Source organism: Protobothrops mucrosquamatus, unplaced genomic scaffold, assembly GCF_001527695.2.
Source record: "Protobothrops mucrosquamatus isolate PMUCROS unplaced genomic scaffold, P.Mucros_1.0 scaffold_11, whole genome shotgun sequence".
Classification (NCBI taxonomy): Eukaryota; Metazoa; Chordata; class Lepidosauria; order Squamata; family Viperidae; genus Protobothrops; species Protobothrops mucrosquamatus.
In genome coordinates, this window is record NW_015386087.1 from 1412448 (window position 1) to 1427234 (window position 14787).

Sequence of the window (14787 nt, forward strand, 5' to 3'; positions counted from 1 at the left end):
TAATCTCAGTTATACATAGAAATAAAGCAGTATAAAAGTATAAACCACATTGACCACCAAATGATTGCACTGGATCATGGCCAGTTATAAAACATCAAAATTGGGAAGACTTGCTTTTTGCTATGCATTCTCCCAGGATTTCCTCTAATATCTTAATAATAATATATAATATCTCAATTTATCTTCAGTTTTCTTTACTGAGCTAGAATATAAACATCCAAACAAAGTGTTGGGCTGCAGTCACTTGCCATTTTATCTTCTAATTATATCTCTCAGATCTAAGTGAGGAATTGGTAGATACACTAATTGCACTTCATACTTTGCTTTGCAGCATGCTCTCTGTAAGATTTTAACAGAAAGATGAATACATACAAATAAAACAAAATGGCACAGGTAGTCTGGTGAGTGACAAGAGGTGTTCATAAATACCCTGGGGCTCAGTGAAAAACCATATAGGATAAAGTCAATCAGTTTGGGAGGTGTCTCTGTTTTAGCATCATTTAATGTCTCACAATTGCTGGTTCTTTGGTTGTTGAAATACTCATAAACAGACATTTGTAGAAATGAGTCACTTTTTAATTATTATATCACTCCGTTTAGTCATCTGATCATTACCAATACATTAACAAGGAGAGCTATTAGCCAATGATGAAAGAACTAATTGCCCAGTGCAGGAAAACTGCATAAAATTCCTGTACCTTTTTATGATTTTTTCAGTAAAAACGAAGCAAGGTTATTTGCTCCTGCCATCACTTTGAAATGAAGATAACTGGGGATCTGATTGCCTGGAGTCATTCTATGACCAAACCAGGAAGCCCTTGTGCTCACTCTCACTCAGTTCTCTTTGCTTTCATGAAGCCAAATTTAAAATATACAGCTGAATCCTGGCCATGGTCCTCCCACCCCCATCCCAAAGGTTTAGATTCTTTTATTCTGAGTGATATTTAAAGCAGTTTAAGAAAACCAATACAATAATAAAATGTAGTCTATTAACTCTTAAAAAAAAGAAATTGGGAGAATAAGATGTGTCATTAAAAACTGTTTGCAGTTAAATGTTTGCATAGAAAATGTAATGCTCACTGCTTTAAGTTTGATGCTTTCCAGATAAATAGGAACATGTCTAAACAAACAGGAACTACTGATCTGTACTGATGGTTCATTTGGGTTAGGTATTCCCCATATAGAGCACTGCAATGGAGAAAGAACTGATGATATTACTAGCATTATATTTGGGTTATGAAATGTCTTCAGGAAAACAACCAAGCTCAAAGAGCACCAGGGACCCTCATGGAGAAAGCTCTAACTTTGCTATTTTTCAATTGTTAGAGGATAATAGGAAAATTTGTAACTGGGGAACATTTTCATTAAGACCAAAACAACCCTTCCTTGGTTTTCATTGCATACAGGTAGTTCTTGACTTGCAACCACAATTAGGACCCAAATTTCTGTTGCTAAACAAGGAAATTGTTAAGTGAATCACGATCAGTGTTACAACCTTTTTTTGCCATGATTATTAAGCAAATCACTGCAGTTATTCATTGAATCAGGTGGTTGTTAAGAGAATCGTCTTCTCCCATTGACTTTGCTTCTTGGAAGTCAGCTAGGAAGGTTGCAAATGGTGATCATGTGACCCCAGGACTCTGCAACTGTCATAAATACATACCAGTTGCCAAGTGCCTGAATTTGATCAAGTTACCATGGGTACGCTACAATGGTTTTAAGTGTGAGGATTGGTTATAAGTCACTTTTTTTCAGTGCCACTGTAATTTTGAATAGTTGCTAAACCAATGGTTGTAAGTTGAGGACTAATTCTACTAACTACATGAAATCCAGTTCATATTTTATCCTTCCAATAAAAAGATTTTGGTAAAATATTTTATTTGATCTCTTTTTCTTTATTTCTAGTTTACTTTCTAGTGAACTAATTCTTTACTTCTAAATCTTTACTTATATCTGTAGTAAAATAAACTGTTTACCTGGAAGCAAAATTTTAATTTGATTTTGATTGAGATAAGAAATTTTCTCTCTCTGCATTTAGCAAGCTCACTTGTCTACCAGTTATATAACTACAAAAACTTTTGAAAAATCAAATTTGAAACATTATATACTCATAGCCTATACATGCAAGACAGACATAGATATACCTAAACAGTGGCACGATGTTAAGCCTTTCATTGCTAGCCACACCTCTGTGATATTGCTGCATCTATTATAAATTCTGAATAACTAGTGGATACTGATCATAGAGTAGTACCAAGCTATTATTGTTGAATGTCTTTGTTATCTGCTGTTGGCCCTAGACTCAGCCAAGCGCTGTTGCTTAAGAGTACATACGATATAATCTATCCCTTGCTCATGTTCAGAAGTTAAGTGAACAATGAGTAGAATACTACTTGATAGTGGGACTGACTAAATTCCCATACTTGAAAGTTAACAGTCACTTTTGGAGTTAAACATACCTATCTTGACCAAATAGCACTAAAAAATATTCCAAAGAAATAATTGTTTCATATCAGCTTATTTCCAACTAGAATTTTGGAATCCTTTGTAAGTAGAAATGCTGATTATCCACAGTAACTCTTTAGCTTTTATTTGTATAAAATAAGCATTCATCATTTATCATTCATCACTACAATATTTAAACAATATGTGGATCACAATCAACCAGTGTAAGACTTATTATATGGTCTTCAAGAATACAACCCCTATCCCTCCCTTCTTCCCATCCATTCATCCATCCATCCATCTACCTACCTACCAATCCATCATCCCATCTTAGCTCTAAAAGTCCAAGATGATATACTTATTATTTTATCCTCAGAACAACAAACCTGTGAGACTGATAAGCTGACTGAGAGTTTATTGGTTCAAATCATGTTATAAGACTCATGGATTACTGAGTCTCTCCACTATATATCCAACATTTACTCTCTACCACACTGGCTCTTCCAGTTCCTTGAGAAAAGCATTAGTACCTAAATCTTAAGGCAAAACTATTGTTGCTGTTTCTGCTGTTTGTGTTTCCTGCAACATTGATTCTACTTAGGACTCCATGTGTGTTTATTCCAATAAATCAAAAGTAGATAAAATAACCCCCTGAAATGCAAATGCATCTTAATGCTTTGGTGATGCACATCCATAAAAATTCATATCATTTTAAATCTTGGAATAACAGAGAATTTCAGTCTGAATTTACAATTGGCAAATTTGTAATTGCAAGCAAATTATAAATGATGATTGGGTTTCCAGTTAGCATATTTATCAAACTTAAAGATTTCAAGCATAATACTTGTAGGAGCGACAACTGATGAAATAAGTGTCATAAAGCCAGGATACAAGTCTGCGGCTTTTGTACTTGCACTGCAACATTGCACACAAGTTCATAAAGAGAAGAATTTGAATGCAACATCATAAGCCATTTTTCATCATTTTGCTGAAATTATGATTTGCTGCAAATGTCCTTGATTTCAAAAGGATAAATTTTAACTGAAAATTAAAAGAAACAATACAAGAACAGTTTGTCCATAGAATAGATTATTGGAAACAAGGATTTTTTTTGTTAGATATATTCTAACACATACTGAAGAGCAATCTGTTAGATATTATCTAGGTACAGGTGTTCTGAATTGAGCAAGAGACTAGATTACATGGGCTAAAAAGTAATCACAGTCTTTGTGATTATATCTTGCAGCAATACTCTAGCTTATAGCCATGTTTACTTTTTTTCCCAGACAATTCTTTTTCTCTTACTCTGACTCTTAAATCATTTGAGACCATACATAACGTATATTCCTGTACCACATATATATTAGATATAGTATTGCATCAGTAAATTACCTTGTACTTGACTGAAGGTTATGCTAGATGGCTGGGGACTATGGGCACTAAATTCAGAATACCCAGTAAGAACCATGTTAGCTTTCTCTATTCTCAGAAATTGAATCTCTATTTAATTGCAATGCCCTACCCACTTAAAAGTTCCTATATTTTTATTTTGTTTTCTTTTTAACAAATACTTGGAAAACATAAAGATGCTCTTTGTGACCTCAAACCCATCATAGATCAGGAAATGACAAACTTTTTTGTCATTTCAGACTTCAGGGCTTGTATGATCTACATATTTTTTCTGAAATCCAATACTGCCATAGTAAATCAGAGAGAAACACATAGTAGTCCCGGGAAGAAAATATAGTGTACAGCAACTGAAAATACTTTTTGGCTAAACAATCCATCACATATAACACTGTTCTTTTTTGGTCAAAGTCAATAGGAGTTAGACAGTATACAAATTGAATAAATAAACATTAAAAGCCAAAGAAAGATTATTCTAAATTTTTGTATGAGATGTTTAGACCATGCATAAGTAAGAATTTATTTATTCACTACATGAACTTTTTAGGATATTGCAACATAATTGCAGTTTAATTCCATCAAAACATATTTTGCTGTATAACTTTGAGATAAAATGTATTTTAAAATTTTATATTTAAAAATGCTTAAAATCAAAATGTAATTGCTTATGTGAATTATTATAAACATTCCAGATTACTACAGAAATGAAATGGATTTATGAGCATATGCAAAAGTTGCAAAATCTAAAAATATATAACCTTAAATATTAGACCTCTACAATTTATTCTACACAATAACACTAGAGTGAATCACAAACACAAATAAAGAATTAAAACAAGTATGCAGGCAAACCAAAAAATTGAAAGTAAACATAATATACAGCATTCTGAATTAATGATATGGTATCCAGGAAGATATGGATAATTATAAATAGATTTTAAAAAGTAATCTTAAATTGGATTGTAACAATAAAGCCCCACTTGTCAACTCATGAAAATAACCCTCTTTCAGATATGCTAAGGGAAGGAGAATAAGAAAGATACTGGCACAGCAGCTAGTCCAAAATAGTCAACTCTTGCTAACCCCTGCAGGAAACTTTTGCTTATCTATGTACCCTCATACAAATTAAAATTATAAATCAAACTAACCAGTGCCCCAGAACATTAGGGAACCTAAAATGGAACTTAAATTTACATATGGCAGATAATGGCTCGTCTGAAATTGTATGTTAAGATCTACCTGGGCAATGGACAGGTGTATGAATAAAAATATATAATTAGGAAATAAATAACAATAAATAGGGAGTTTAAGCCTTATGGAGACAATCACAATATAATGAATTATAATGAATAGTATGCATAATATCATAATTAATATAAAAATATGGCCAGAAGATGCCATATCTCTGCAATCTGGAAGTCTGAGAATGGACCCAAGATAATGCAGAATGGTGAAAGTTTAATGTATCCCCAGTTTTTTTTTTTTAAATGAAACTCCTATGCTCCAGGTAAGATGAAAAGCAAAGAGGGAACAATGAAGATACTGTTGCCTTGTTTTCCCAGTGAACTAATGCCTGAACCAAGATTAAAATAAGATGCAGCAATGCATGGTTATATATTTGAATTAAGGCACTTCTCCTTGAATACAATTTCAACCATCATTTACAAATTCACTCAATAAGGCTTAGTGTATCACAGAAATTAGTCCAAAAGAACTTGAGCAAAATGGCAGACTAAATTCAAGTACAATACTTCATACAGATATGCATATGTATAAAGATGAACCACAAGGGTGCTCCTACTGCCACACCTTGCTTGTAAATCAGGAGGATGTAAGTCTTAGGTTGCCTGGAGTTGTGGTATCTACTGACTCTTTTCCTAAAGTCAGCCATCTCTTATTGATGCATTTATGTCTTCCTTAGTTCCTCCTGCAAAATGTTCCCCAAACAACTATGGGTGACTTATGAGTCTGATAAATCCTTTTCATACACACTTGACTATAACAAACACAACCACACTATTATGCTGATTTGATATTTTGTCCCTGTAATATTCATTTGCTGTTTTTACCCAGCTGTTATGTTAACAGACAACACACAATACTATAACAATGAGATTGCATTCAAGAAACCAACCACTTTCCACCCACAATCAGCAACAGCTGTGCTCAATAAAAGTAACAGTTTGCAAGTAGTCACTAGAGAATACTCCTTCAACACTTACGCCTATTGCAAATTTTGCAAAAGCTCTTAGGATTTTGAGGCAGCATATACCGCTCTTTAACATTTTATAAATCTGTATCACCTTTAAAAAGCCCTACCAGTGCATTTCTACAATCCACTTAGGAAAATAATAACTTTTTTGATGATTTTTCCAGGATCTCCATGTTTTTCATTCTCGGTCTTAATTACACTGAAGATCCAAAACTAACACAATTCTGTATATGAATGAAAACCAGAACATTTCACTAGGAGCAGTGATAAATATATGTCAAAATCTTTTTTTTATATAAGCAAGCAGGAATTTCTAGAACATGCTTGTGCAATTAGGTAATGAAAAAGAGCTTCATATGATTACAACAGTTCCTTCATGCTGACAAGAAGAAAGATTGCAGGAACATTCTTAAATAACTTTGGAAATTAAATTGAGGTTTTTAAAATAGGCATAATACAATTTATTTAAGCAGAATTGTTACAAAATTTAAAGCAGATCAAAACCTGCATTTCCTTTAAAATGTTAAAAGTTATGGATTCCCATGTGATCCCTTTTATAGCTAAATTGCTTCTGATGCTTTTTCCTGATGGCAATCAAGCAAGCTTCTTGGGATTATCCCTTCTTACCCAAATTGGAATAAAGAAAATTGATGCACTATTGTTATTTATCACTATATTTGCCGTTCCAAAAACATATTTGTATTAACAACTACAGTAGCTGAGTTTCCTCAACCGAAGCCTTTCTAAATCTAAAACTTTATCTCTTCTACTTGCTTCAATTGGTTTTTTTCATCTCAGTCCCCACTTGATGTGTCAAGGCTGCAACTCTAAAAATCTGTGCAGCTGGGAATTGTGGGAGCTGTAGTCCCAACATGTTTTTACTTAAACAGGTCGAGGAAAGTAGACTTAGATTTCTCCTTTCAAATGTTAAACAAGCCTGTGTTATAGCACACATTCCCCCCAAAAGTATATCTTTGATTGTTCTTTTTAAAAATTATCCTTGGGCTAAAACTCCTTTAAAATTCTTATATCGCTATCAATGTAGGGCACATATGCATGTTAATTTTAATCAGGATTTCCCACATATCATTCCCCCCCCCTCAGGTCTTCTGTGATCTTTTAAATTTATACGTGTCCTATTTAAAGCATGATAATCAAAGGTGGACATGAAATGTCAGCTGAGCCTTATTATGCTGTTTGTGTTGTATTTTAAATGTGCAATAGAACTGGATTCTCAGAGCAATTATATGGAAGATATACTAAACAAAAAGTATTCTTTTCCTTAGGACAAAATATGGTATTGCCATCACTGATTTCCTGTCTTAACATTTTTTCCCTTGGACTCTTAAAATATCAACTGTTGTTTCTAGATTAGGTTCCAAAATGGAATTACTCTGGGACATCTTCTGTATGTAAAGGCAAAACATGAAACCTTACAATATATTGTCTATGGAAGAGCTGTTGAAGAAATAATAGTAAAGTTAATATATTAAGTATAAATCAGCATATCATAAATTATTGCTTCTATGATTATTAACTGTTGAGATGAAACCAGAGGGAGACACTATTTTTCTACTGGAAAAAAGTTCATAATATCCAATGTAACGTGTTATGGGATAGGTACACTAGGTACACACACAGTGTTAATATACATTAGAATAAAGATATCCTTTATTGGAATAAAGGAAATGCATGTTCCTTTTGCCTAGTTTATCACAATTCAGTAGCCTATTTGATAGCAATAGCTTTTGTTTCTTTCATACAGTTGTTTGAAGGTATTAGGTAAAACTTTATTATGGTAAGATGGGACAGAAACACAATATTTCCTCCACTCTAACAGATTGTCAACATTTTACAATCTCATGAGGTTGTGTTTTAAAAGCAACAACCTGTAGATAGGATTCCCAATTTAAAACTTCATCTACTGCCCTGCAGATAAACTAGCTGCTAAATGCACAAGTGTATAGGTCAAGAGGTCAACTTCACTGCAGCACCAAATGCCTTCGATGCTATCTTCAGGATCTCAAATCTTTAATTTCAAATATCCAAATCTCACAATATCGTATACTTCATTAGCTTGTGGTATTGGTATATAAAATTAGAAAGATTTCAAGTGAGAAAGCCAAAATCTTGCAATTTCTCTCAAGAATTCAGAGGGTTTAATACAGAAGAAAGATAGTGTAAATATATACATAAATACAAGCACAGAAATAAATCATTTTTAATTGTTAAAGTACCCTTCTGGCACAGGCACATTTGTACGTCATCAAGCAATGTGTCCTCTGCCTGAAAATATAGTCTACTTTGGATTGTGTCACTATGTTCTACAGAGCTGGCAATCCTATACCCTTCATTTCCATCAAGCATCTTCTATAATTAAACTCCTTGTTTGTAATCAAGCACAGACATGGTAAAAGGAAACCATTTCCCACTATTCCATAATATTTGTATACCTTAGCAGAGCACTTAAATTCTTATTGGCGAGTTAAAGAAATTAGTATAATTAAAAATAGACTGTTCTAAGTAAGCTCCTGTCTAAATGCTTTAGAAGAGTTGAAAAATAAAGCTACGCGTAAGCCAAATTTAGACAATACAATGTCTATCACGGTGTTTTTCCTGGCTGTGACTGCATCTTATTTTCCCCTACAGTTATCATCTTTAAGGCTCTCAGCTGGATAGGTATGCATGGGTAGAGTGGGAGGGGGAGGAGATTCATGGAGCAAGACTCAAAATGACTGGGTATAGTCCACAGGCCATATGTTTCCTGCCCCTGGTAAACAAAAGGAAAGTTAAAGCAAGTTAAAGGCTAAATAATGTACATTTAAGTGTGCTTGGGAATGCCCCTTTGGCAATTCTAATTTGTGTTAGTGATTATGATAATAGAAAAAGGCCACAGCATTTATTGCAAATTAATTAATCTGGAATAAGTGTGTGATCTTATTACTTCCCCATGGGATCCCCAGATTTGTAAATTTTTTTGTTACAGATTATTCTGCAAGAAATGTTAATTATCCAATGCTTAGCATAATATTCTGTCAAATCCTATCAGTACGGCCCAAATACACACACACAAACATATATACAAACAAACACAGATTGAGTTATAATAAAAAGACTAATTTACCCTTTAGCAAAAGTAGGTGTTGCACTGTGGCGTTTCTTTTTAATCAAAGTAGAGCAAGACAGGGAAAAATTAATGTCAACAACATAATTTACAAAAATAGCCCTCCTGCTCTGTTGCTCACAAATATTTTCAAAAAACAGTGCTCTGCATGCCAATGCTTTGGCTTAGTGTAGTTTACTTTTATGTCATTAACACTCTGTGCCGTAAGCGTAACTCAGAGCTAGGGATTCCAACTCAAAATGAACCTCAGTTAAGATTCCAGCTCTCAGTTGTGCTGGCACAAAGATTATTCTCTTCAGTGATAAAGAAGACAATATCCTAGGGAGACTGGAATTAGTCCTACTCTGTGCCATTCAAGACTTATCAAAAAGCAAGTAATTGCTAGCTAGCTAATGGCTAGGGAAGATACAATACATATTCGGGCTAAGTATATCTCGGTAAACAACTAGCAAAAAAGAAAAAGAAAACAAAGGAAGGAAGAAAAAAGGTGATCATATATATTTTTACCAAAGGGGAGGGAGATAGCAAGAGCAGGAAAAGAGAGACAGGGAGAGGGAGAGAGGGAGGGAGAGGGAGAGGGAGAGAGAGGAATTACCTCTTCTGATTGTGATGGACTGATTCTGGGCATTGGTGATACTTGTGGTGTTTTCAAATGTGTATTATTGCTGTCTGGAACAAGTTCTCTATGGACTGACTGGATGTGGTTCTGAAGTTCACTTTCTGATTCAAATTTTACATTGCAACTTGAACAGCGAGTCTTCAGTCCTCCTTTGCTTTTGTTCTCAGCGGAACTCAGGTTCTCATTCTGGCCCATGCCTTGTCTATTACTGCTTGAAGGTATGTTGGTACCAGGGCTACTACTTTTGCTGAGATTAACACAAGCAGCACACAGACCATATGGTAAGCCGTTAATGTCAAGTTTTACCAACTCCTGTTTTGAGCGAAATTCTTTCAGGCAAGAAGCACATTTGTACAATTTCTGAAGATGCTGTATTCGCCCTGTAGACTGCACTGCGGCACTGGTGCCCGTCTTTTGCATGTGGAATGTCCCGTGGATCTTCAGCTCCAAAGTAGAAGTCACTGTCTGCATGCAAACCACACATCGGAATCCTGTTAAGGAGTTTCGCAAGTCAGGATGCATCTGACAATGCTCCAAGAAGTCTTCCTCACACTGGAGTGGCATTTTGCAAATCCTGCAGTTTCCCGTATCAAGGCTCTTACTGTGTGTGACCTTATGTTCAGTGAGAGTCAGAAGCGAAGGGAATCTCTCACCACATATTGGGCACATATAGTGTTTCACTGGACCCAAATGTGTCTGCATATGTTCACGAAGCCCATTTTCAGAGAAAAATGTTCGTGAGCACACATTACATTTGTAGTTCCCTTTTATGAGCTCTGCCTTTTTCTTTATTATGGCACTTTCCCCAGGTCGGATATTGTGATCCCGAAGTTGGTGGTTTTGCAAGAGAGACTCCATTGTGTAGGCTGCTCCACAAATGTCACAACCATACATTGGTTCAGATGTATCAACATCTTCTTCACTTCCATCATGGCTGTTGTGGGATTCCTGGCTGTTTGTCAGCAATGTCTGTAGCTCTACTTCTTCCTTCTGAACTGGTTCAGATGCTCCATTGGTTCCACAATTGGGAGTTTTTGTTTCAAAAACGCAATGTTTCTCCCTCAAGTGTTTTTCCAGCAATATGATAGCATGAAATGCTTTGCTGCAGAACTTGCAGTTGTATTTTTTGCTGTGTGTTGTGATGTGGCACTGGAGTTCCACTTCAGTACCAAAAGACTCACCACAAAAAATACACTTGTGTACTTTGCCTTGATTCTCCAGATGATTGTGCTTAACGTGGAGCTGCAAGTCTGTCTCATTACGGAAATCCCAGTTGCAAGACGTACATCTATACACCTTCTTCTCATTGCTATGCTTCACAGCCAGATGAAGCTGAATGGAAACTTTTGAATCAAAGACCTCTTGACACAATGTACAACGGAAAAACACAAAGGTGTGCATGTCAAGCAAGTGCTTTTGCAAATCATCCACTGAAGTAAACTGTTTATCGCAGCTTTCACAGATGTAGTATGTGGAGGTTATCATGAAATGGATGGTCACATGCTTCAACAGGGACTCCTGGTTTGGAAACTCCTTATTGCACTGAGGGCAAGTCAATTTGGGCAGGACAGTGTCAAGATGTGTTTTTAAATGAGTCTGAAAACCGTCCAGAGAGGTGTATTTAGCACCACACTGATTGCAGATGTACTCACCAGCAGGGCGCTGAGGAGCACCACCAACAGCCTGCATCATCTTTAATGATGCCTGTTCTATAGTAACTGGAGATAAAGGGCTCATGGCTCTAGACTTCTTCCCATTATGGATGTAATTTAATGCTAATGGAATGTTCTTATGATTCTCCTTTATATGCTTATTCAGTTTAAGAACACTATTAAATATTGGAGAATTTGTGCAGTAAGAGCAAGAATATACTTCAACAACAGGGTCTTTAGGGGTACCTAACACAGGAGAACCAAAACGAGAACTGCTAAGATCACAATGGACTTGTCTAATATGCTCTTCCAAAGAAGAATCAGTAAGAAATCCCATATAACAATGAGGACAAAAGAATGCATTACTGTCTTTAGCAGCTGGATTTCCAAATCCATGAGTACATCGAATATGTTCCTGAAGGGAGTTGAGGTCATTGAAAACTTCTGAACAGAAGTTACACTGGTAGATCATAGCAGGCATGGTAGAAACTATCAGTGCAGGATCTGGCGCTTCATGTATTTGTTTCAGATGCTCATTTAGGTTGTAAAGTGAAGGTAACACTTCTAAACAATACTGACAAATATGGGCTTGTTCAGGTTTATCTAAATGCATAGTTTTCAAATGTATTTGCAGTACTGCAAGGCTTGAAAATAACTGCTTGTTGCAATAAATGCAACTATAAGCAACCTTGGCTTGTTTATTTGAAGGCCCAGTGATATCTGCCACCTGCTGTGCTGTCCGTTTTCTTCCACGTCCTTTTGTGATTGGGGGAACCGCTTCAACCATAGTTGAACTGTCTACTGAGAGATTTGAATCTGGAGTAGTGCTAGAGACTGAGGTGTAACCAACTGTCACTAAAGATGGGCTGTTACTATGGTTGCATGATTCTGGCTGCTGGTGACTATCCATGTGGCTATATAGCTCTTCGACAGTATGGAAATTCTCTGAGCAAATACTGCACATATGTTTCTTTTCCATTCCATTATGAGCCTGCTCCATGTGATTTACTAGTGAACTTTCCTCTACAAAGAGTTCGTGACAGTAAACACACTGAAGAGCCGCTCGGTCTTCATTTGGGGAACACTCTGGGTGGCATTCTGCTATGTGTTTCTGAAGATCTTCTGGAAAATCAAAACCTTCTTCACACTGACTGCATTTCTGAGTGTCCTTCATTTTCCATTCCTCCATCCGGGAGGCAGATTGAGAACTATCTTTGTTCCTCTCATGAACTTGCATGTGTCCATGAAGTGAACTAGAGGAGAGAAATCCACGTCGGCAAATGGCACACTTATATGGCTTGTTAGAGGTATGAGTCTTCAAATGAATTTTAAGGTGATCACTTCTTGAAAATGCTGCATCACATTCGCTACAGTGGTACTTCTTATCTCCTGTGTGAAGTTTAATATGGCGATCTCGGCTCCGCTTATGTTTGAAGAGGCGGCTGCAATAGGTGCACTTGAAAGGGAGCTTGTCGCTGTGACTCTGCTCGTGGTGCTTTAAATAGCTGAGGCGGCTAAAAGACTTGTCACAAAACTGGCATGGGTAGGGCAATCCTGGGCCACCTTCTTCTTCACCAAAGTCACAACCATCTCCATGGCTTGGGGAAGTCTGATCTTTACTAGAGGGTGAAGAAGCTGGCCATGAGCAGGAAGGATCATCTTCAATGTCTACTCCATCTGAAAAAGGAAGAAAGGGGGAAGGAAAGAGAAACATGTTTAAAGGTTTCTTGTTCAGACAACGTTTAACATCAGTACATGTGCATTTAATCAGAGATTAATTGATAAAGATGTAATGCTGCATAACATGGATGTGTTACATTTTCACTCCCACATTCATTTGCATCTTATACACTACTATTTTAAATCAAGATTATCAAGCTGAGAATAATTATAAAGAGTCTCTTCTTTATTTTTTTATCATTTAGTTACTTAAGGTATATTATATATAGTCAACTTTATTAAAATGCAGATTTTAGAATATTTAAAGTTTTTTTATATTCTCTAAGAAATAATTTGTAAAACATGAAAGTATATGAAAAGTTCATTGTATAAAAAATATATATATTTAAAAATGAAGTTAATTTAGGTGTAAAACTCTTAATTGTAAAAGAGTTTATTGAATTTCTTAGGTTTCAAAGAGACACACAGGAATTAGTTTTGAACGCAACATAGTTTGGAACAGCAAACCATGGTACAGCAATTTTGATGTATAGAAAGCAACATCAGCAAGCATACTGCTAAATATTACTTCAAAGTTGGAAAACAAATACTACTTCATCAAACATTTCTTTGAGCATCAAAAATCAAGAGTCTTCATACTTATCATTTTTAAATGAAATTGACCCATATCAAAATGTAATGGGTTTTTTTTTATACAAAAGGCAGCCCAAACAGATACAGATACAAGTCTGTGCCTTTTATATATAAAAAAGGAGGAAAGGTTAAAAATTTAAAAATGATCAGGAGGAGCAATTACTTTCAGGGATCTTAAAGAAAATAAATCATTTGAAAGGGAAATGTAGGAGATTTACTAGGCCGAGCCCAAGGGAGGGGTCAAGTGGTCATCAGTTTGGAGTCCCCTCGCGCCCACAAGTAGTCTAAATCCAGCCCTGCTTGAATTCCATTGACTCTTATCTACTGCCAATTTCCTAAATTTCCATATTTCCATATTCTTGTTTAGAGGTAACTTTGAATAAACTTGTACTCATTTTGGACCTAAACCTGGCTCCCAATTTCTTGTGCTTGACAGGAAAGGAAGAAGAAATAAAAGGAAACTTATCTTGAACTCCTAGCAGTTTATAATGCAGAGAGGTAGCCTAGTGCCCACCATATATTTTGAATTAGAACTCCCATAAAATCCAGATACAATAGACTACAAGCAGGTATTATGGATAGTAATATATGGAAGCACAGGTCATCAACTCTTTCCCCTATTCCACATTAGACTGGAATAGGGCAACTATCTGGTCTGCAGCATTTTAATAATATATAGCACTGTGAGAGGTTTCAAGACACACAGATAAGAAAACAGTGAATTTTCTCCTCTTCTCATGTATACATAAAAATTTGACATTCTTTGAGCTCCTTTTCCAGGCTGTCTAGGCCTTTCTTAAAAGGCACTTCTGAAGCAGGCTGCAATATTTGTGTTCAAACAATTTTGAACTAAGAAGCAACATAATGAATGTATGTCTAATAATAAATGAATAGGTATTAGATTTATGGAGTCATCTCAGGTTAAGTGAAAAGAGTGAATTGCACAAAAGCATAATTCTTCTGTGTGTTTTGTACTTTTAAAGTTCAAGAGGTTGCCCACCATTTCTTCCTTTCT

At 35.6% G+C, this 14787-nt stretch overlaps 1 protein-coding gene across 1 annotated transcript in view; it reads right to left on the bottom strand.

Moving 5' to 3' along the window:
- ZNF521 (zinc finger protein 521) overlaps nt 1–14787 on the bottom strand; it is a 294787-nt gene that overhangs the window by 157520 nt on the left and 122480 nt on the right. The window contains exon 4 of the mRNA XM_015822169.1: nt 9784–13136. Coding sequence (XP_015677655.1) covers nt 9784–12696 — 2913 coding nt within the window. The 5' untranslated portion in view covers nt 12697–13136. The remainder of the gene's footprint in view (nt 1–9783; nt 13137–14787) is intronic.